General features: G+C 50.8%; 1 gene segment (V, D, J or C); it reads left to right on the top strand.

Moving 5' to 3' along the window:
• Positions 1–18,205: 18,205 nt before the first annotated feature.
• Positions 18,206–20,615, top strand: LOC140896792 (immunoglobulin heavy variable 4-38-2-like). The segment is given in 3 exon segments: positions 18,206–18,251; positions 18,398–18,717; positions 20,610–20,615. Coding segments are annotated over 3 exon segments (372 nt in total).
• Positions 20,616–22,912: the final 2,297 nt, after the last annotated feature.

The following is a 22,912-nucleotide window of genomic DNA, read 5'->3' on the forward strand; positions in this document are numbered from 1 at the left end:
CAACTGGGCATCACGGAGAAGATACAACTTCGAGCTTTGTCAGAATGAGGATTGTGACTACCTGGACACAGAAATGAGAGATACACTAGAGACATGTACCAGATTTTGTAGACACTCATCAAAGAGCATAAGCTTGTGTGAGTCCGAACTCCTGATGGCTGGAAGGAGACATGGTCAGTGTGTGTGTCTTTGTGTGTGTCTTCATCACTTCTTCCTGCTTTGGAGTGGAATGAGTCCTTTTCCATGTCTCTCTTTACAGAGAACAAAGATGAGTAAACACAATTTATTCCCTTCCGCCTCCTATAAATATTCCCAGTGCCTCAGCCACTACCGGAGAAATTGATGTCAAGGGACCCTGAATGGGTGTGTGGAAACTACTTCCCCTTTTTGTAGGAATGTTTTGCTCTGTGTCACTGTGTGTGTGTCTGGCGCAGGGACAGGTGGCGGGGTCTGCAGCTGTCAGCGGGCGGAGCTACAGGGGGACCTGGTTCTTGGCGGTGTCTGCAGAGATGGAAACTCGGCCTTGGAGAAATGGGGCATAGCCTGTGCTCCCGCCGTATGGATACAGCTATCCCATCCTGACTACAGCCCTGTCCCGGGACGCTGCCGGATCCAGTGCCAGCCGCTATCGCTGCTAATGGAGGTCCCGGAGACAGCGCAGGTCAGTGTGAGGGTGTCTCCAGGCTTCACCGCTCTTCGGCCGAAGTGGACCAGCTGGGTAACGGACAGGACACGTACGGAAATTAGAGTTAGATCCTGACTACCCTAAGGGCTCGGCGATCATTTCCTCACCGCCTCCCCTAGACACTCACAGAGCCAGACCGACAGCAACAACAGAGCAGATAACAAAGATTTCATCTTTGAGGATGAGACTCAAACAAAGGAAATCCAGTTCCCTGGCAGCCAAGAGGAGTGTGAGAAGCCAGGGTTTGCCGCTTTATGGGGGAACCTGGAGCTGAGATTTGCATAAACATCACACCCCCGCCACCGCACTTAAATAGAAGTTCATAGAAAGTGCGATCTCTAGCTACTGCTGTTCAGTCAGTCTCTAATTTGTGTCCACTTTGCGTTTTTTATCTATCTATCTATCTATCTATCTATCTATCTATCTATCTATCTATCTATCTATCTATCTATCTATCTATCTATCTATCTATCTATCTATCTATCTATCTATCTGTCTGTCTGTCTGTCGCCATACTCTCTCTCTCCTGGCGCCCATCACCATACATTTCTCGTGCATATTTGTGATTTTAAAATTGTTGGTCCTCAGAGATCAAATGACCACAGAGCGCTTCATTTTGCAAAAACGACTGCGTCCCCCAAGTCCTTTCCCCCCTCCTGACACCTTGAAAATCTGCAAACCACAGGCCAGGCCCCAAGGGAACTGTTGGCGTTTCCCACACAGGCTGCTGTAGAATTAACTCTCTGCCCCTCCGGGCTTTCATCGCCTTGGGTTGGGGGTCAGTCGAACTCAGTTCTGCTCGGGCACAGCGCACCCTTCTGGTGAGACCCAAAGCTGCAGCTGCTGCTGATGGAAAGGCGGGGTCAGTGCTGCCCGGAGGTGGGAATGAGAAGTCCGGGTGGGAAGGGGAAATTCCTGATTTTCACCCTGACGGCTCAGACACAACTTCTAGCCATGAGCGCCAGAGTCCTCTCCGCGAAGAGCGCCGGTTTCCCTGCCCGTCCCCGCCCCCTTGTTTCCCCCCAGAGCAGCAAGAGCTCCCTAGACCAGCCCTACTGTAGTGCGGTGGGTGAGTGGAAAACCACTGGTGACTAGGGTGGCCACATGTCCCAATTTTATAGGGACAGTCCTGATATTTGGGGCTTTGTCTTATATAGGTGCCTATTACCCCCATCCCCCTCCCGATTTTTCACACTTGCTGTCTGGTCATCCTACTGGTGACAGGACTTGGGATGGTGCCCTGTTGCTTATTTCTATATTAACATTAAACAATGACCTCACAAGCTGACGTAGCTATCAAATATGGGATTTTACTATTAATTTTACTAAAGCCATTACAGGCATCACCCAAGATCATGCCCCATGGTGCTGGGCGCTGTAGAGACTCACAGTGAGAGAAAGTTCCTGCTCAAAGAGCTTTCGATCAAACTAGGGAAGTCCCTAGTTGTACAGAAGGGGAACTGAGGCAGAGGGAAAGATGAAGTAAATCCCCCAAGGTCACTCAGGGAGCCTCAGGCACAGATGAGAACTGAACCCAAATCTTCTTAAACTGAGCCCAGCACCTTTAAGGTAAAATCGCTCTTCCTCTAACAAGAAGTTGAAATTTGGGGACTGATATTCAGAGGCGTTGGGCACCTGCAGCTTCCTTTGTTTGACCTCAGCTGGGGTGCGCTTGGGGGAGTCTGACATTTGTTCCCTTTCCACCACATCTGCTAAAAGAGGCTTCTGGTGAGTTTGGGAATCTCCCTCTTTGTGTCCCAATTCGAGACACGACGAACCTGGTTCCCAGGGGTGACACCCGCCCACAGCTCCAACTGAGACCCGTGAGAGATTCAAGTATTGAGCATCTTCCAGAGATTACACCCAAAGTGTCTCTGGCTAAAGTGTCAAAAAATGAGGTAGCCCAAACCATCGGTCCTCCCTCCGTGAATCCCTGGGTGCAGCACAAGGAAACGGAGTGTTTGAAATTCCTTGCTGAGAGAGGCTGAGAAGAGGTGGAACATAGAGGAGAATTGGAGGTGGCAATACCCTGTCTGTCATCCCCGAGAGCAGGGGTCTCAAACAGGCTGCCGCGGGTTATTATCCCCGCGCCCCGCCCCCCCCAGCATTTACTTAGAGTGGCTCCGGCACTGAGCGCACCGTGGGCAGGGCAGGCTCCCTGCCTTCCTGCCCTCCCTGTCCTCACGCTGCTCCCGGAAGCTGCCAGGATCTGGGAGGCGGGGGACGGGCAGGGGCCTGTGCGTTGCCCTAGCCGCTCCGCCAGGTACCTCCCCCGAAGCTCCCATCTGCCGCGGTTTCCCGTTCCCGGCCAATGGGAGCTTCGGGGGAGGTACCCCGAGGAGCGGCCAGGGCAACACACAGAGCCCTGTGCACCCCATCCCCCAGGTCCCTGCCGCTTCCCGGTCTGGCGCGGGGGCAGGGCAGGCAGACAGGGAGCGTGCCCTGCCCCCGGTGTGCGCCGGACCCGACCGCCACCCTAACCCCTCCTGCAGACGAACCCCCTGCCCTGAGACCCCTGCCGCACCCCACACCCCTCCTGCAACCCGACCCCCTGCCCTGAGCGCCCTGCTGCACCCCGCACCCTTCCTGCACCCCAACCCCCTGCCCTGAGCTGCCTGCCGCACCCTGCACCCCTCCTGCAGCCCCTGGGGGCAGGGAGGGGGCAGAGTTGGGGTGGGGATTTTAGGGAAGGGGTTGGAATGGGGGCAGGGAAGGGGTGGGAAGAGGCGGGGCAGGGGCGAGGCCTCACAGAAGGGGTGGAGTGGGGGCGGGGCCGGTTAGGGGGCGGGGTTGGCGTGAGTGGTCAATGGTGCAGCCCTCCAGCTAATGTACTAGTCATCATGTGACCCTGCTCCTCATTTGAGTTTGAGACCCCTGCCCTAGAGCACAAAATGAATCCTAAAGTTGGATGACTGTTTAGAAATCTGCTTCCCTTTTCTGGGCCAGGCCCTGTTTTGCTCTGTGTCACCGTGTATCCAGCACAGTAATAGGTGGCGGTGTCTCTGGCTGTCAGCGAGCGGAGCTGGAGATAAACTTCGTCCTTCGAGGTGTCCCTGGTGACGGTGACACAAGGTTTGAAAACCGACTTATACTCTGTGGTCCCGCCTGCTGCAGAGCTCCGGATAAGCCCCATCCACTGAAGCCCTTTCCCAGGGGGCTGCCGGACCCAGTTCCAATGGTAGTCACTGACAGAGACACCAGAAACTTTACAGGTGATACGCAGGGTCCCTCCCGGCTTCACAGCTCCTGGGCCGGACTGGACCAGCTGCACCTGGGAGAGGACACCTTCGGAAAGGAAAACAAAGAGAAGATTGAATTATTCACTGAACGAATCTATGGATCTGTCCCTATTTTTCCCATTGTCCCTTAGACACTCACAGCTGGGGGCGGAGAACAGGGAAAGGAAAAGCAACAGAGATTTCATTCTCGTTTTCTTGCAAGGAGGGGAATTCCCAGCGGGCATGACCGGGCACATGTAATGACAGGAGGAGGCTGTGTGAGGGTAGCAAGAAGGAGGAGAGGGCCCTGGGCTGGGACTCAGCGAACCCGCTGTGGCCAGAATTAGTTGGATAAACTATTTGGAAGGCCTGTATCTCTTGGGCGTGCTGTCTGGTGAACTGGGGAGTCCAAGTTAAACATGGACTTCCCACCTCACGTAGTAGTTGTAAAATGTGTGGGCCCCGGTGGCATCATATCAGCGAAATCTTATTTTCCTACAAACTCTTTATTTCAGCAGTTTAAAATCCCTGCCCTGTAAACCTCAAAAGCAAAGCAGCCATTGCAACAGTTGGCTTTTTAGTGAAGAGACATTACACAGATTCCACAGGAATGCAGCCATCAGATCTTTCAATTTAGGAGGTGTTACCACATTACTGAGTGAATATAATTACACCACCTGTCACTTCTAGTGATTTTATTAAATTAAGTGAAATTTCTATATGCACATGTTTAAAAGCCTAGGTATGTCTATCGAATGTTAACGTTAAAAAAATGACGTGTCCTTGTTTTCGTTTTGTTTTGTTTTGTTTTTGCAGGTGAATGTACTTTAAGTACTGAATAAAAAGTGTTCAGATATCTAAATATGTACCTGTCCTCCATTTAGTTTGCTGTCTAGGTAAATGGTGTGTTAATTTCTCCATCATCGAATCCTGAGCCTCGCATCTTTTTTGAACCGTTACTCAATGGTTGGGCAGTTTTTCTTTTTTCCAATGAGAGGCTACCAATAGCCAACCTGCGACCAGAAGATGAGAGATTAATTCTTTATATCCTTTGTTGCAACCATTTCCACTAGGAAGTTGCAGGAGAATTTCATAAGAACATAAGAACGGCCAGACTGGGTCAGACCAAAGGTCCATCCAGCTCAGTATCCTCTCCACCGACAGTGGCCAATGCCAGGTGCCCCAGAGGGAGGGAACCTAACAGGTAATGATCAGTGATCTCTGTCCTGCCATCCATCTCCACCCTCTGACAAACAGGGGCTAGGGACACCGTTCCTTACCTTCTAGAGGATCATTTGGTAACGGATATCCAAAAATTGGTGATATCTGCTTATGGATTGCGATTCTATAAGCAGTAGTGACTGGACATGTCTACATATATGCAGGAAACCCTCCTCTTTCACCACAAGTTCTCCAACATTTATCGTCATTCAGCCTCTATAGTTTTTTTTTTTAAACACAACTGGTGCAAGGTACTTTTGAAACAGTATTCTAAATAAATTTTATTTTATTGTGCTACACACTGACAGTGCTGATCCTTTTCCAGATCAAATCCTGTTCCTTGGGGTAATTTGTCTACCCAGACCTTTCCCCCCAGTGACTCATGAATGAGATCTTATTGTTAATTTTAGAGAAGACGTTTCAGTCTCCAACCAAGACCATGGAGCTGAGAGCTACATAGACTGCAATAAGAACAGGAGGACTTGCGGCACCTTAGAGACTAACAAATTTATTTGAGCATAAGCTTTCTTGAGCTACAGCTCACTTCATCGGATGCATTCAGTGGAAAATACAGTGGGGAGATTTATATACGTAAAGAACAGGAAACAATGGGTGTTACCATACACACTGTAACGACACGTCCCTATTAGTGTAGCAGTTGAGACAGATCAGATGACTTATTCAAGGACGCTGTAACAAGTCTCTGGCGGACACAAGAATGGAACTCAAGTCTTTTGAAAACCGAGTCCGGCTCCTTTACCTTCAAGCATCTTTTCTCTCAGGACACATTTTCTTTCGGGGCTGATTTTCGGAGGTATTTGGCATCTGCAGCTCCCATTGATTTCAGGTAGAGCTCAGTGTGTGCTGAGCGAGGGTGAAATGTAGTCCTTTGGGGCAACGTGTCCTGAAGTGGTTTCTGAATTTGGGAGTCTCGATATTTGGGGACCAGCCTGAGACACAGAGACTCTGCTTCCCAGGGGTGACACCCGCCCCAGGCTCCAGCTGAGGCCCATAAGAGGTGCAGGTGCTGAGTATCTTCTGGAGATCCGTCCCGAAATGGTATCCGTTAAATGCCCAAAATACGAGGTAGCCCAAACCATCACCCCCGCCTCGGTGAATCCCTGGGTGTACATTTCAGTGCGAAACAGGAGGAAGAGGAGTGTTTAAAATTCCTCGGTGTCAGGGCCTGGGATGTAAGGGAGTAAAGGAGGTGGTAGCTGAGACCCCACTGTCGGCAATGCCCTGCCTGTCTCACCCCCTAGACTAGAGCACGAATTGAGTGTTCAAGTCGGCTGACTATTTAGAAATCCACTTCCCCTTTTTCTGCCAGGCCCCTTTTTCTGTCACTGTGTGTCGGGCACAGTAATAGGTCCCGGTGTCTGCAGCTGTCAGCGAGCGGAGCTGGAGACAAACTTCGTCTTTCGAAGTGTCCCTGGTGACGGTGACACGAGGTGTGAGAGCCGAGTTGTACTCTGCGGTCCCCCGTTAGCTGTATCCCGGATGCGCCCCATCCACCCCAGCCCTTTCCCGGGGGGCTGCCGGGCCCCGCGCCAATGGTAGCTGCTGACGGAGACATCAGAGACTCTACAGATGACGCTGAGGGTCGCTCCCGGCTTCACCACGCACGGGCCGGACTGGACCAGCTGCACCGGGGAGAGGACGCCTGGGGAAAGGGAAACAGGGAGGGTTGAATGAATCACGGAACGAATCTAATGATCGGTCCCTAATGTCCCTCCTTTCCCAGAGACACTCACAGCTGTGGGCAGAGAACAGGGAAAGGAAAAGCAACAGAGATTTCATTCTCGGTTTCATGCAGTGAGGGAAACTCCCCAGCGGGCAGGACCGGGCAGTTCTGTGTCTGGGGAGAGATGGAGGCTCCTAGAATCAGGGGTCTGTATTTAAACAGGAGCCCCCCAGGGCAGGGATTTGCATGCGGGTTCCCCAGGGTGGGTATAAGAGATGACAGGGGGTGAGCGCTCAGTACATGACCATGTCTTCTATCTTGGGGAAAGGTGTCCCCTTTACAGCACAGAGAGGCACTGTGCCCAGCTCAGGACAGATGGAATGACAGGAAGCTGGGTGGGAGTAGGAAGGCAGGTCCAGACGGCGGGGGCCTGGACTGGCAGGGAAGAGAACTCCATGGGGCAAGGGTCACCAAACGGAGATAAACCATTAGAGAGACGTCTGACTAGGCCGTGGTGTCTGGTGGAGGGGAAGTCACGCACCCCCTTAATTTCGTGTGACCAAAAGTCCCTTGAAGTCAGCAGGTGTCTCTCCACTGGAGAACTGGCTATTGCAAAATATGCTGAGCATTTAAAATAAACATAGTCAAGGCAGAGACACTGCCAATAGAAATGCGACTCTCCGGGAATTGCGGATGGGGAAGGGGCCGCAGCTGCAGGGATAGGGAGGCTGGTTTTAGGTACCAGAGACTGACAAACCGTTTTAGTGAAAGTGGAGGGAACTCGGAATCCGGGGAAGATGCAGCTTCTGGGCTTTATTAGAAGAAGGGCTGGGATTGTGGGCGCACAATGGTGAGAAATACACAAGAGAAATACAGTCTGCAGTCGGGTTTCAAATACAGCGGTTCATTGTGTGACTGGGGCTTTCTGCTGGAAGGATGGAATCGTGTCGCGCTCGCCGGCGTGTGTGAGTCTCCTCATGTTCTCTGGCCTCGTTGCTGTCCCCACTCCCCAGACAGCCAAAGCTGAGTGAGCCTAGGTCAGTGTGTGTGTCTGTTGCAGGGAAGCTGAACTGGGAGACTGTCTCCTCTCGCCCCCTCCCCCTCCCCATTCTCTTGAAAAAATATCTTAAATTTTACTTAAATTTTGTCATGAAGTCACATGGAGTCGCAGCAATCTGGGCCATCCCACGGTGTCTCCTGGCTCAGTAATAGGCCCCGGTGTCTGCAGCTGTCAGCGAGCGGAGCTGCAAGGAGACCTGGTTCTCGGCGGTGTCTCCAGAGATGGTGACTCGGCCTTGGACAGCTTGTACCCCCGTTATAGGTATAAATCTCTCCCAGGCACTCCAGCCCTGTTCCCGGGGGCTGCCGGAGCCAGTCCCGGGATAATGCTGAGTAGTGATGGAAAACCCTGCGACAGCGCAGGTGAGGGTGAGGGTCTCTCTGGGATTCACTGCCCCGGGGCGGATTGGACCGGCTGCACCTGAGAGAGGACACCTGGGGAAAGGGAAACAAAGCATGGAATGAATCGATGGGTCTGTTCTGGCTTCCACTACCCCCACCCCCACCCGGACACTTACAGCTGGGAGCAGAGAATAGGGAAAGGAAAAGCAACAGAAATTTCATTCTCGTTTTCTTGCAAGGAGGGAAACTTCCCAGCGGGCAGGACCGGGCAGTTCTGTGTCTGGGGAGAGATTGAGGCTCCTAGAATCAGGGGTTTGTATTTAACCAGGAACCCCCGGCGCAGGGATTTGTATGCGGGTGTCACCCAGCGGGGATGGGAGATGAAAGGGGCTGGCTGGGGTGGGGGGGCTGTATGGACAGGGGAGAAGCAGCGAGCGGGTTGAAACTCCTGCTCCCTAGGTAAATGTGTGAGAGATTTGATGACAACACAGAAGTCTCGACTCTTTGGTGCCGATTTACCCGTTGGAAGAGGAGTTGCAACGTGTGTGGCTAAAACTTCTGCTGGGAGAACGTCAGCCAATGCGATGGGGAAAACGGGAAACAAACACACACACAGATTTGTATTACACTACCTTTTCTTTAATCTTTTTTCTGACTCTCTGTCAATAGTTACACAGTTATTTCAATGTATTGTAAAAACATTATTTCATTAGATTAAGAATGACATAATTCAGCAACATCTGAGAGAAATCTTGTCTTGTCTTCTGGTGCGCGAAGGGCGGTATAGGTTGGACATTAGGAAAAAACTTCCGCGCTGTCAGGGTGGTTGGGCACTGGAATAAACTGCCCAGGGAGGTTGTGGAGTCTCCATCATTGGAGGTTTTTAAGAGCAGGTTAAAAAAACACCTGTCAGGGATGGTCTAGATAATACTTAGTCTTGCCATGAGTTCTGGTGTCTGGACCAGAGACCTCTCCAGGTCCCTTCCAGTCCTAGGGCTGTGTGATTTTATGTCCCGGGGAATAGTGATTTCTAAGCAGGGGTTTCACATTCACACATCTTCTGTGTGTTGGTGGGTGGGTGTGTTCCCGCTGCTCCCTGCCGGAGGGACTGAAACCTGCCAGGGTCCGTGTGTGTGCCGGGGACGGGTCTGCACTCAGCACTCCCTGCCGAACTGGCCTCTCTGCTCTGCTTTGAATCCGCTTCCCCTTTTTGTACGGGTCCCTGCTGTGCTCCGGGTCACTGTGTCTCTGGCGCAGTAATAGGAGCCGGTGTCTGCAGCTGTCAGCGAGCCCAGCCGCAGATAATACTTGGTGTTGGAAGAATCCACGGTGATGGTGATTCGGCCTTGGAGAGACGGGTTGTAGCTTGTGCTCCCGGTCCAGTATCCCATCCACTCCAGCCCTTGGCCCGGAGCCTGCCGTACCCAGTTCCAGTAGTCGCTGCTGGTGACGGTGCCCCCGGTGACGGTGCAGGTGAGTGTGAGGGTCTCTCCGGGCTTCACCACCCCGGGGCCGGACTCCTGGAGCCGGAGCTGGGACAGGACATCTGGGAAAAGCAGGGATCGGTCAGATTCAAGCCCACCTTCTCTCCCCCCCCACCCCAAATCAGCGCGGCCTCCCGCAGCCTCCCGCAGCCACTCACCCGGGGCCAGAGCCAGGAGGAGCAGGGGGAGGAGCAGAGAGTTCATTGTGCGCTAGGCGGGGACAACAAAGCGCTCGCAAGGGGCAGCTCAGCGCCTGGGGGACACGGCGGGTCTGAGCGCCCTGGGGCCGCTACTTCAACCCAGAGCCCGGAGCGGGGATTTGCATAACGTGGGAGCGCCCCAGGAAGGAGAGAGAGAGAGAGCTGATAAAAAGGCCGGGCGGGGCTCTGCCTCTCTGTGTCCACATTGGACAGACAGAGGCAGTGGGTTAGACAGAGACACACAGAGACGGATAAATGCTTGGCTAGTGGACTGAAGAAGAGGAAATTGCAAACACCCATAATGAATGGAATTTAAACTCTCATCTCCCCCCTTTCCCCCCTCCATCAGTTTCTGGTGTCCACTGATTGGTGTAAACAAAGGAGGACCCGAAGAGCTCGAATTCTGGGTCCAGGAACGTCAGTTATTTAGCACCTTTCCCTGTTTCAAAGCCCCAGACACTTTCCCCGATGTGTCCCAGACTCAGCAGGTTTGGATTATTGATGGTTGCTTATTCGTTATTGATTGTTGATTGGACGAACAAGTACCGGAGCTCGGTGGGCAGTTAGCTCGCTCTGTTATGTTATTAAGGGGGAACTTGAGGTTCAGATCCCCTAGACTCTCACTCTAATATTTCCCAGGACAAGGGGCTCAGTTTGTGGTGGGCTTTAGCCACTGCTCTTCTTCTCCATAACAACACGTTGGCAGAAGGGTTTGTACAACTTTAAATAGGCTCAGAGATCTTCCATGCCAGCGCGGGTCACTTTGGCTGGGGGCAGGGGTTATTGCCGGGAATCGCTATGTGAAATAACCTCGAATTGGCACCACGATCTGCATCCTAGCCCCTGAATTGACACATCAGTTTTGCAGCTGAACTGACTGTATGGGGGCTTTAGCCCAGACTCATTATTCAGCTTCGAACCAAGTCCCTGGTGTAACCTTCGCTGTGGCGACCCTAGTGATGGCTGCATAATGGATCATTTATATGATGTGTCTGGTCCTTTCCACCCGCCTGCGGGAATAGTCCGCATTACCGTCCTTGGCTATGTCTATACAGATGTAGAGCGCTGCAGGGAAAGCGCTGCTGCTGCGTGGTCACACTTGCTCCTTGTGACCGTGGAGCATGCTACGTTACCAGCTCGTGCAACGCCACAGAGAGCCGTGCATTGTGGTAGCCATCCCAGTGTGCAAGTGGAAGCAGCCTGCACTGGAAAGGGTTTGCAATGCCTAATGGGGCAGGCGCAGTGTCAGGCGATGCAGGATTCCCAATCCCATTGGTCCATGGGCATCCGAAGAGATTGCCAGCTGCTTTTCAAATGGGGGGTGGGGTGGGGGGTGAGTGTGACAGGGAGTGTGTTGTGTGTATGTGGGGGGACAGACATTGTGTTTTGGGGGCAGAGTGTCAACAGGCTGTCTTGCTGCTTTGTGTCCCGGGGCAGAGAAGCAGCCAGCTGCCAGACACGGAGCTTTGAAAGGGGGTAGCCCCATGCCTGCGGCGGAGTTCCAGACAATGACCAGAGCGGTCATTTGACTTCAAGGGATTATGGGACGTTTCTGGAGGCCAATCACAATGCAGTAATGCAACACGTTGTCCACACTGACACCCCCGTGCTTCAGCCTGGGTGCAGCAAGCTCTATGCTTCTCATGGAGGTGGATTACTAGGGGCGCTCCAGCTGCAGAGAACAGGCCCTCTAAGTGCCTTGCGAGTGTGGACACCTGGAGAGTTATAGAGCCCAGGGCCGATTTAATGCTCTCCAACTTGGAAGTGCTGTGTAGACAAGGCCCTCACTTCTTTTTCCTTCTCTGCCACACACTCTCTGTGTGTCCCTGAGCAAGTCACTTAGTCTGGCTGGGTCTCACTTCATCCTCTGTCAAATGGGAATAACACCACCCCCCGCCTCACAGGTATGCGGTCAGGAGAAATATATTAATAAGATTGTGAGGTCAGATACTGCGGTGATGGAAGCCATACAATTACCAAAGATAGAACAGTACAGGATCATAAGATTTCCAGGCCTCAGTTCCCAAAATGGACTAACTGATCTCCTAGAACTGTTGTGGGGGTATGTTATGGATTGTAAAATCCTCAGATAGGATGGCAGTGGAGTGGGCATTATTAACAGACATCGATAGATAGGGAGAAGGAGAGAGAAAAAAATAATGGCTGGGAAGTCAATAAATATCCCCAGCTGGAAAGGGAATAGAGACTCCAGACGAGGGTGTGTGTGTGGGTGTGACTGGAGTGAATGAGCCTTGCTTTCAGGGGTGGTACTGGAGCATGTACCCTTTCTGGGTGTGTTGGAGGGAATGACACTGGGTTTGGTGTGTGGATGAATGTGGCTGCCAACGGGGAGACCATGGCAGAGAACTTTTACATTTATTTTAGTGTGACTAAATCCCTGTGAACTTTGACTGTGTCAGGCCAAACTCTTTCCTGAAGGGATACAATATCGTGGTGCATGTGTTGCCCCCAGGTTACTCCTGTTTGTTTTTAGCGGAAGGATGGGATGAGGACGTCCAGAGGCAGAATTTACATGGCCTGGAATGAACAGTCAGTAGTTAATTACCTGTGTGCAGACATGTTTTGATGGAGTGATCACTCTTCACTGGTTTCTTCCTCTGTCCTCATGAATTTTCACCCCCTGCAAGTGAAAACAGAGGCTGTCCCTTTACTGCCATCTACCAGAAAGGTGGGTCTCCTGCTTTTCTAGACAGATAAATAAAAGCGTTGTAGGTTTCAGAGTAGCAGCCGTGTTAGTCTGTATTCGCAAAAAGAACAGGAGGACTTGTGGCACCTTAGAGACTAACCAATTTATTTGAGCATAAGCTACAGCTCACTTCATTGGATGTGTTGTAGAGGCCTGAATGTCGGTGCAGGCTCCACTTCCCCCTTTCCTGTGGCTCCCTGCTTTGCTCTGTGTCACTGTCTCCCTGGCGCAGTAACAGGCGGCGGTTTCTGCGGCTGTCAGCGAGCGGAGCTGCAGGGAGACCTGGTTCTTCCAGGAATCTGTGGAGATGGTGATTCGGCTCTGGAAAGATGAGCCTCAGTTCATGTTCCTTGTGGAACCGCTGTAATATCCCAGTCCCAGCCATTCCAAACCTTTCCCGGGAGGCTGCTGGACCCAGTGCCAGCCGGAACCGCTAGTGATGGAGTAACCCGAGAAAGCGTAGGTCAGTGTGAGGGTGTCTCCGGGCTTCACTGCTCCCTGGCCTGTCTGGACCAGCTACACCTGAGAAAGGACACCTTGGGGGAAGGAGAAAGCAGAGCTGACTCTCTTGGAACCTCTGCTTTCCCCACCTCAGTGTTTCTCACGGTCCCATGAAACACTCACCTGATGGAGTGGTGAGTAGGGAAAGGGAGCAGAGCCGTGACAGTGTCATGGTGATGGTTAATGGAAACACCCCCAGCGGGCAGGACTGGGCAGTTCTGTGTCTGGGGAGAGACTGAGCCTCCTAGAACCAGGGCTTTGTATTTAACAGGAATCTCCCAGGGCAGGGATTTGCATGCAGATTCCCCAGGGTGGGTATAAGATGGGGTACATGGCTCAGTACATGGCCATGTCCCCTCTGGGACAGGTGTCCCCTTTACACCACAGAGAGGTAGTTCTTTCAGCTGAGCACACATGTAACGAGAGGAGGTGGCTGTGAGAGGGTGGGTTGGAGGGTCAAAGAACAGGGCCCCACTGGGACAGGGATCACCATGCAGGTGCCACCCCAAGGGGATAAAGTACCAGGAAGAGCTCTCTCCGGGGAGTGCTGTCACACACTTGGGAGGGTCACACATGCTCTTCCCGTCTTACGGGGTGACCTTGTGCAGTGAAGTCCATTGGTGTCTCCCCATTCGAGCAGGGCCTGCTACAGAACGTGCTGGGGAGATAGAGTAAATATAGACAGAGCACGGGTGCTGTGAGTGGAAATGAGTCTCTCCTGCTTGTGTCAGATCTGATGGGGCAGGAGGTCAAGCTGCAGGGGAAGAAGGGCTGGCGGCACACAGCAGAGAGAGGCAATTGGCTTTAATAAAAGGCAGTGGCGCTGGAGGTGGCCAGAAAACGCAGCTTGTGTTGGTGTTAACCGAACAGGGCCGCGTGACTGGGGAGCCAAAGGGTGGGGCGATGCAGTAGAGGGAAATGGAGTGCTTCACGTCCGAGGCGATTTTCAAAGAGACACACAGTTTGCTGTGTGAGTCCTGCCCGCTGCGGGAAGGAGTCCAGCCTGCCCTGTGTGTGAGAGAGTGTGTGAGTGAGTGAGTGTGTGGTGGGTGTGAGTGTGACAGTGTGTGTGAGTGTGAACGTGTGAACCTACACTTGCACATTAGTGCCACTGACGCCTCCAAACAAGTGGAGTTGAGTAGGAATAGGCCAGCGCCTGAGTGTGTCTCTTGCAGGGACGTGAGCGGATAGAAGTTTTCCTCCTCCTCCCCCGTCTGAATATAAATCCCCTCCCCAGCCTATGCCTGACTCTGCTTCGGGCAGGGAAGTTTGTATGAAAGGGTCTTGAGTGTCTGCACGGAACCCGCTTCCCCTTTTTGTGCCAGGCCGTGCTCTGCTCTGTCACTGTGTCTGCCGGGTGCAGTAGTAGGTGGCTGTGTCTGCAGCTGTCAGCGAGCGGAGCTGGAGATAGACTTCGTCCTTCGAGGTGTCCCTGGTGACAGTGATCCGGTTACCAAAAGCTGAGTTGTAAGCTGTGTTGCCTCCATCTGCAGTGCTCTGGATGCGTCCCATCCACTCCAGCCCTTTCCCAGGGGGCTGCCGGACCCAGCTCCAATAGTTGGCGCTCACTGAGAGACCTGAGACCTTACAGGTGACACTGAGGGTCTCTCCGGGCTTCACCTTCCCCGGGCCAGACTGGACCAGCTGTACCTGGGAGAAGACACCTGGGGGAAGAGAAAACAGGGCTGAATCTCCCTGGTGCATTTCCACATCGGTGTTTCTAAGTGTCCCATGAAATACTCACCTGATGGGGCAGTGAGTAGGAAAAGGGAGCAGAGCAGTGACAGTATCATTGTGATGCCTAATGGAGACACTCCCCAGTGGGCAGGACAGGGCCGTTCTGTGTCTGGGGAGAGACTGAGGCTCCTAGAACAAGTGGTTTGTATTTAAACAGGAACCCCCCAGGTCAGGGATTTGCATGCGGGTTCCCCGGGGTGGCTATAAGAGCTAGCAGGGGGGTAAGCACTCAGTACATGGTGATGTTCCCTTCGGACAGGGGTCCCCTTTACACCCCACAGAGACCGCATGGTCAGCTTAGCACAGCTGTGTATTGGTCTGGTGATTCACCTGGGGCCCTAGGACAGAGGATAGGAGTTGCAGGGTCAGTCCCGAAATCACCAACTCGCTCCTTGTTGCCTTTGGGTAAATCTGCCTGGGGGCTCTGCGTGTGCAATTCCCACTCGTGTTGGTGGGTGATGGGTGCCCAAATTCCCTAGGCGGGTTGGATAATCTCTGCTTTTGTGACTCTGGGCCTCAGTTCTTCATCTGTAAAATGGGGTTAATGAGACTTCCTTGCTTCACGTGCAGAGTGAGAGGGTGAAATCCAGGAATGGTTGTGAGTTGCTGACACACTCCAGCGACAAGGGACAGAGAAGAACAGAGACAGGTAGGGGGCTAAGCCTCCAGCTGCCAGTGAGATTCTGGATCCTAAATCCTCTAGGCTTCTTAAGAACATAAGAACACAAGAACAGCCAGACTGGGTCAGACCAAATCTCCATCTAGCCCAGTGTCCTGTGTTCTGACAGTGGCCAATGCCAGGTGCCCCAGAGGGAATGAACAGAACAAGTCATCATCAAGTGATCCATCCCCTGTCACCCATTCCCAGCTTCTGGCAAGCAAAGGCTGGGGACACCGTCCCTGCCAATCCTGGCTAATAGCCACCGATGGACCTGTCCTCCATGAATTTATCTAGTTCTTTTTTCAACCTTGTTATTGTCTTGGCCTTCACAACATCTTCTGACAAAGAGTTCCACAGATTGACTGTGCACTGTGTGAATAAATACTTCCTTAGTTTGTTTTAAACCTGCTGCCTATTAGTTTGATTTTGTGACCCCTGGTTCTTCTGTTATGGGAAGGAGTAAATAACACTTCCTTATTCACTTTCTCCACAGCAGTCAGGGTTTTATAGGCCTCTGTCACATCCCCCCTTAGCTGTCTCTTTTCCAAGCTGAAAAGTCCCAGTTTTATTAATCTGGCCACATATGCAGCTGTTCCAGATCCCTGATAACCCCCCATCCTGGAACCATGTAGAGTCCATCTAGTGAGTGTTGTAAACTGGGGTGAGAAAGCAGCTGGGGACGAGAGAACATGATGAGAGTTGGGGTTTGCCAGTGATTTCCTTGTTTAAACCATAGTCCTGCAGTGAAAAATGTCATTGTTTTCAGCACTTGATCATGACCTGTTGGGTTCACTGCTTCTGGGGCACCTGGCATTGGCCACTGTCGGCAGACAGGATACCGGGCTAGATGGACCTTTGGTCTGACCCAGTGGCCGTTCTTATGTTCTTATGTAATATTAGAGTATCATTTCCTTGTATGAACTTTATGAAATCCTGACTCTTAGCCATTCTCTCTCCTTCTCAATTCATGCCTCTGTCTCTCAAGAGAAAATGACAGCATTAAATGCCCTGCATGTCTGTACAGAAACCGCTTCCCCTTTCTGTATGGGTCCTGCTCTGCTCCGTATCACCGTGTCTCTGGTGCAGTAATAGGTGCCGGTGTCTGCAGCCGTCAGCGAGCGGAGCTGCAGGGAGAACTGGTTCTTGGAGGAATCTATGGCGATGGTGATTCGGCTCTGGAAAGCCGGGGCATAGCTGGTGCCCTGGCTAGGTCCGTATATATACCCCATATATTCTAAGCCTTTGCCAGGAGCCTGCCGGATCCAGCCCCAGTCGTAGCCAGAAGAAATGGTGTAACCAGACACGGCGCAGGTCTGTGTGAGGGTCTCTCCAGGCTTCACCACACCCGGCCCGGACTGGGTCAGCTGGATTTGGGACCGGGCACCTGCAAAGACAGGAAATGTTTCAGTTAAATCCTGACCGCTCTTCCTCAGGGTTTGATCATTTCCCCCCGGATTTCTCCTCCTGACTTACAGGGCGAGAGAGCGAGTAAAACCAGAAGTGACAATGCCTTTTCCATCTTCTTGAAAAGGTGAGAAAAAAGGGCAAAGAATGAAATTCACTTTAGCCCCTGGGCAGGCGGGTCCCATGAGAACCCAGGAGATGCTATTTAAGCGGGGACCGTGACTGTCAGATTTGCATAAAGATCAGACACTCCCATATCACCCTTGAAAAGGAGCTGAAACCACTCGAGCTCTTTAGCTCCTTTGGTCAGTGGCTCTCTCAGGGCTGTGTAACCGGGCAGGGTATTTGGCTGCAAAAATGTTGGGTTTTGGCCAAAAAATAATTTTAAGGTTGGTGATAATTGAAAATGTTTACTTGTCAGAGTCTTGTCTTTTCTTTTCTTGAAGAAAAGTCATTGCTTTCGGGGAGAGGGACAACCCATTTTCCCACCCAGCTCTACTGGAATCAGAGCAGTTCTCCATCTGGTCCAATCCTGCTGTTATCTCATCAGTGAAAACGAGATTCCACTCTCATTTACACTGGTACAAATCCAGCACAACAGCACTGATATCTGTGGGATTATTTTAGATCCTTGTCATCCCCGTCACTGTGGGCATGACTGGTCCCTGGCAGTTTCATCAGTGATTTCATTGGGAGCAGAAGCCAGCCCTAAATTAACCATATTTAAGGTTATTTCCAAGTTCCCCTGAAGAAACGTCTTTATTTTATGCCTCTGAAGCTGATCTGAGAGCCTCATTTCCCAGACAGATCAAATCCTGAGTTTTGACTGATGACAATGGCCAGGCCCCAGGGAGATAAACTCACCCATCCTCCCTCCACCTGACACCAGACCTAATCTATCAGCCAGTCAATTCTCCCCTGTTCCCCGGAGGGCAGCAGCTGCAGCACCTCCATCTGTTTCCCTCATTTAGCCTGGAACCAGCTCCCTGCAGGCCCCTTTCATCTCCCATCCCCGCAGGGTGAAACCTGCATGCAAATCCCTACCCAGGGGGTACTGTTCCCTCTAAGCTGTGTGCATGCACACAAATCCTAAATCCCGAGCACACGGCAAAACACCAAGCACACAAACATTTGCACAGAAGAAATTTTTTGCGCACAGGGCCTGTCAAAAATTAGAGGGAACTTTGCCGGGGGGGTTCCTGTTTAAATACAAACTCCTGTTTCCAGTTGCCTCAGTCTCTCCCCAAACACTGAACTGCCCAGTCCCGGATACTGGAAGTCTGTTAATTAATTCAGACCATCATGGACTCCTTCTTCACCTTCCTTTTCCTCTTAGCCACCCATTCTGGTGAGTGTCTGTGTGAGACAGATAGGAAAAATCCTACTTCTCTTGTACTGGAGGGAGAAATGCCCTTTGACTTCAGCAGAGCAGGGGGAGACCCCGGTCAGTCCTCGGAACAGCATTATAATTCCTGAAATTTCCTCCTTTTGCAGGTGACCATGCCTGGATCCAGCTGATCCAATCCGGCCCTGGAGCGGTGAAGCCGGGAGAGACCCTCACGCTGACCTGCACTGACTCGGGTCAGTCCATCACTAGTGGTCACGGCTGGCACTGGGTCCGGCAGCCTCCTGGGAAAGGGCTGGAGTGGCTGGGACAGAGATATTACTGCAGTTCCACCTGGTACACAAACTACGGCTCATCCTTCCAGAGTCGAATCACCATCTCCCCTGTTTCCTCCAAGAACCGGTTCTCCCTGCAGCTGGCCTCCCTGGGAGCTGCAGACACCACCAAGTATTACTGCACCAGAGAGGCCGTAGTATTTATTTGCAGCATAATAATAAATGGTGGTGTCTTCAGTGGTCAGTGCATTCAACAAGAGATAATACTAATTTCTGGACGTGTCCCTAGATAAGAGTAATCGGTTTTGAAATGATGGGGAAGGGTGTGTCCAATCCATTCCAGCGGGCTCTGGCAAGTCCGACAGACACATCCCCAGTCATAAGAATCAGTGATGGGGACATCAGCCACTTCACAGGTCAGCCGGTGTGACCCTGAGGGTTTCAGAATCTGCTTTTCATGGCTGTCTCAATTGCACCTGAGAAAGGACACCTGGGAAGAAAAGGGGAGGAGAATTCAAAGCACAAGCAACCACACACAAGAAACAAGGAATCCATCACACAAAAAGATGGTGTAAGACAAATAACTATGTCCCACTGCCTCCTATCAAAACTCACATGGCCACAGGATGAGTAGGCCAAGGGAAATGATCAGTGCTTTCATCTTTCTTTTGCGGGAAGATTTAACAAGAATGCCGCCGTCCATTCAAGATTCAGATGGACAAAGACCTCTGGGGCAGGGGTTCCCAAACTGGGAGTCAGGACCCCTCAGGGGGTTGTGAGGTTATTACATGGGGCGTTGCCAGCTGCCAGCCTTCACCCCGAACCCCACTTCGCCTCCAGCATTTATAATGGTGTTAAATATATAAAAATGTGTTTTCAATTTATAAGGGGGTTGCACTCAGAGGCTTGCTGTGTGAAAGGGGTCACCAGAACAAAAGTTTGAGAACCACTGCTCTGGGAGTTTCTTATTTAAAGGAGAAAGCCAAATGGCTGATTTGCATGACGTATACTTACTTGCTTCAGTGACAGATATAAAAACAACCCAGTGGTTATTTTGTCGCTACATCTCTCCTCCCTTTTCTGTTCTTTAGGGGAAGCATCTGTGCAGCTCAGGAAATGAATTTAAAGGGAAGTCAGAGAGGTCAGCGATTAGACAAGGGGGGGCTGGAGTCTCCTGTGTTCTATTTTCACTTTTGGAAAGGGAGTGTAGTCTAGTGGGTTAGAGCAGGGGAGCTTGAAGTCAGGAATCCATGCTTATCTTTAAAGATCCGGTAGGAGAGTGGGATCTAAGTGGGGACTTGGAGACAGGAGTCCTGGGTTCCTTATCCAAATCTACGAAGAGAGCAGAGTGTAGAGTGTTTGAGCATCTGGGAGTCAGGACTCCTGGGTTCTATCCCAGATCTCGGAAGGGAATTGGGGCCAGTGGCTTACAGAAGAGGAGCTTTGTGTGCAGGACTCCCTGGGTTCTATCCCAGGTTTGGGAGCAGATTGATGTCTCACAGGTAAAGCAGAAAGGGCTGGAAGTTACCACTCCTGGGTTCTATTCCTAACACTTAGGGGAGAGTAGGATCAAGTGGTTGGAAAAGGGAGTTACGAAGCTTCCCTTCCCCGACTGAAACACGGACTTTATTTGTGACATGGGGAATGCCACATAGAGTAAGATTTTCAAAGATACTGAACATTAAATTATTTTAGGCTGGGGTTCTCACGGAAACCTGGCACCTAACTCCACTGTGTCCCCTGGGGAAGTCAAGCACTATTGTAGTCATTTAGATATCTTCATGCTTTTAAGATAATGGGAGAGTCTGAAGGTACAAATGTCCCAAGGAATGTGCATTGCGGGAGCCACAGTACAATTCTCCTGTAATGCAGGATTAATTTTGCAAGATACAAGGTTGGAGGTGGAGGGAACCTTGACAGAGCAAGAGAGAGAGAGGAATTGGGGGAGGGAGGGAGAGGGAAGCAGAGAGAGAGAGAATGAATGGGTTTTTTCCTGTGGTCCACATGCAGGTGGAAGTCATATAAATAGCCCATTTTTACTGTCTTGGAATTGAACAAAAAACACCTGTGTGTCTTTCCCTTTCAGGTATGACTGCTTCCTCTCTTGCATTAATTTCTGTTAACTTAAACACATATATGGTCTGTGACCCACCTAGAAAGAAATTCACTGGCATAGAAGTTACCAGAGTTCTGTCCATTTATACCAGAAGAGAATTATTTATATATTTAAACGCACATAATTTCTTTTCTTTTCTTTTTTTTTCTTTTCTTTTCAGTTGTTGGACCTAGCAGCGCATTCTGCAGCACCTCGGTTTTAACAAGTAATCTAGCCCGCTGAAAGCAACAGATTTTGAAGTAACTAGTGAATCTGTTGATGGAAATGCGTCTCTTTCAGCAGATTGCCCATAAATAAATAAATGTAGGGTAAAATTCTTAAAAGCATCTCATAAATTAGAAGCCTAAATCCCATTTTCAAAAATGACGCAGGGTAAAAATTTCAGAAGCACTCAGTGAACTAGGAACCCAGGCCTCATTTCTCAAAAGTGGCTTTAGGATTTAGGATCTTAAATCCCCATGATTTCACATAAGATTTAGAGAGCCCTATGTGGCTTAGTGCTAGGGTCTGAAAGGCTTGCAACTGAAAAAAGGATGGCCTCTGGGGGCTCAGGCTGAGGCCTGGTTTTGTGCTCGCATGTATCAGGGTGGTTTCTGCATCTGGTAGGTGCTCCTCGCACAGTAGTATGTTGCCATGTCTTGTGGACTCAGGCTGTCCACTCGCAGGTAAAACTCATTCTTGGAAGGGTCCACAGAGATGGTGGCTCGATTTTTAATGTCAGGGAAATAGTGGGTGTTCCCATATCTGTCTATCAATGCCAGCCACACCAGCTCTTTTCCTGGAGGCTGCCTGAGCCAATGCCACCAGTCTTCACCAGTAGAGAGGGCAGAATCTGAGACAGCACAGGTCAGACTGAGGGACCCTGAGACCTTTGCCTCTCCCAAACCAGACTGGGTCATCTTAAACCCCAAGATGGGGCCTGGCAAGAGAGGGAAATGCATTAATGGAATAGGTAATAAAACCAGCAATCAAGGCTTGTTTTCTCAAAGACACACACCCAAGGTCCCACTGAGACTGAATGGGACCTGGACACCTAATTCCCTGAAACCCAGCCCAAGTAATTATTTCCCACAGTCAACCTCCAAATACTCACCTATGTGGAAGGTTGAGATGGAAATACAGAACAATAATAGTTTCATATTTTTTCTTTTCTGGAGAGACTTCTCTGCTACAAATCACCAGCTCATTTTCTTGGGACAGACTCAGGTTCTGGAGTTTCTTTTTAAAGAGGAAACCTGGAGGAAGTGATTTTTGCATACAGGTTTCACAGATGGTGTATAGCACACCAGTGAGGCTGGGCAGGTGGGTAAATTCTTCCAGAATCTCAGCTCCTTGTGGTGTACCTCTCAATGGGTGACACTGACTCCTGTGCAGAGGGACAGCACAATTCACATGGGGAAAAATTCACTGGAGTTGTGTCCACTTAATTCAGCAGAGTATTTATTCCTTTACCCCTATTTTGAGAGCTTAAGTGGTGCTGTCAAGGTTCCTTCCCCACTCTGAACTCTGGGGTACAGATGTGGGGACCTGCATGAAAGACCCCCTAAACTTATTTCTACCAGTTTAGGTTAAAAACTTTCCCAAGGCACAAAATCTTTGCCCTTGGACTAGGATATGCTGCCACCACCAAGCGCTTTTACAAAGAACCAGGGAAAAGGACCACTTGGAGTTCCTTTCCCCCCAGCTATCCCCCCAAGCCCTTACACCCCCTTTCTTGGGGAGGCTTGGGAATAAACAAGTTGAGTACAGACCAGCTTGGGTTTCTTAGGACCCTAAAAACCCAATCAGATTCTTAAAAAACCAGAACTTTATTAGAAGAACGAAACAAAGATAAAAGAAGCACTCTGTAAGATCAGAATGGAAGATAATGTCACAGGCAGTCAGAATCAAAACACAGAGAATCTCTCTAGGCAAAACCTTAAGTTGCGAAAAGACACAAACACAGGAATACACATTCCCTCCAGCACAGCGAATTTACAAGCCAAAACAAAGAAAACACATTTTCTAGCTAGATTACTAACTTTACAGGAGATGGAGGGCTTGCATCCTTGATCTGTTCCTGGCAAAGGTATCACACAGACAGACAAAAGCCTTTCCCCCCCCTCCATATTTGAAAGTATCTTGTCCCCTCATTGGTCATTTTGGGTCAGGTGCCAGCCAGGTTACCTTAGCTTCTTAACCCTTTACAGGTGAAAGGGTTTGCCTCTGGCCAGGAGGGATTTTATAGCACTGTACACAGAAAGATGGTTACCCTCCCCTTTATATTTATGACA

The sequence above is a fragment of the Lepidochelys kempii genome, chromosome 13, assembly GCF_965140265.1.
Source record: "Lepidochelys kempii isolate rLepKem1 chromosome 13, rLepKem1.hap2, whole genome shotgun sequence".
Taxonomy (NCBI): domain Eukaryota; kingdom Metazoa; phylum Chordata; order Testudines; family Cheloniidae; genus Lepidochelys; species Lepidochelys kempii.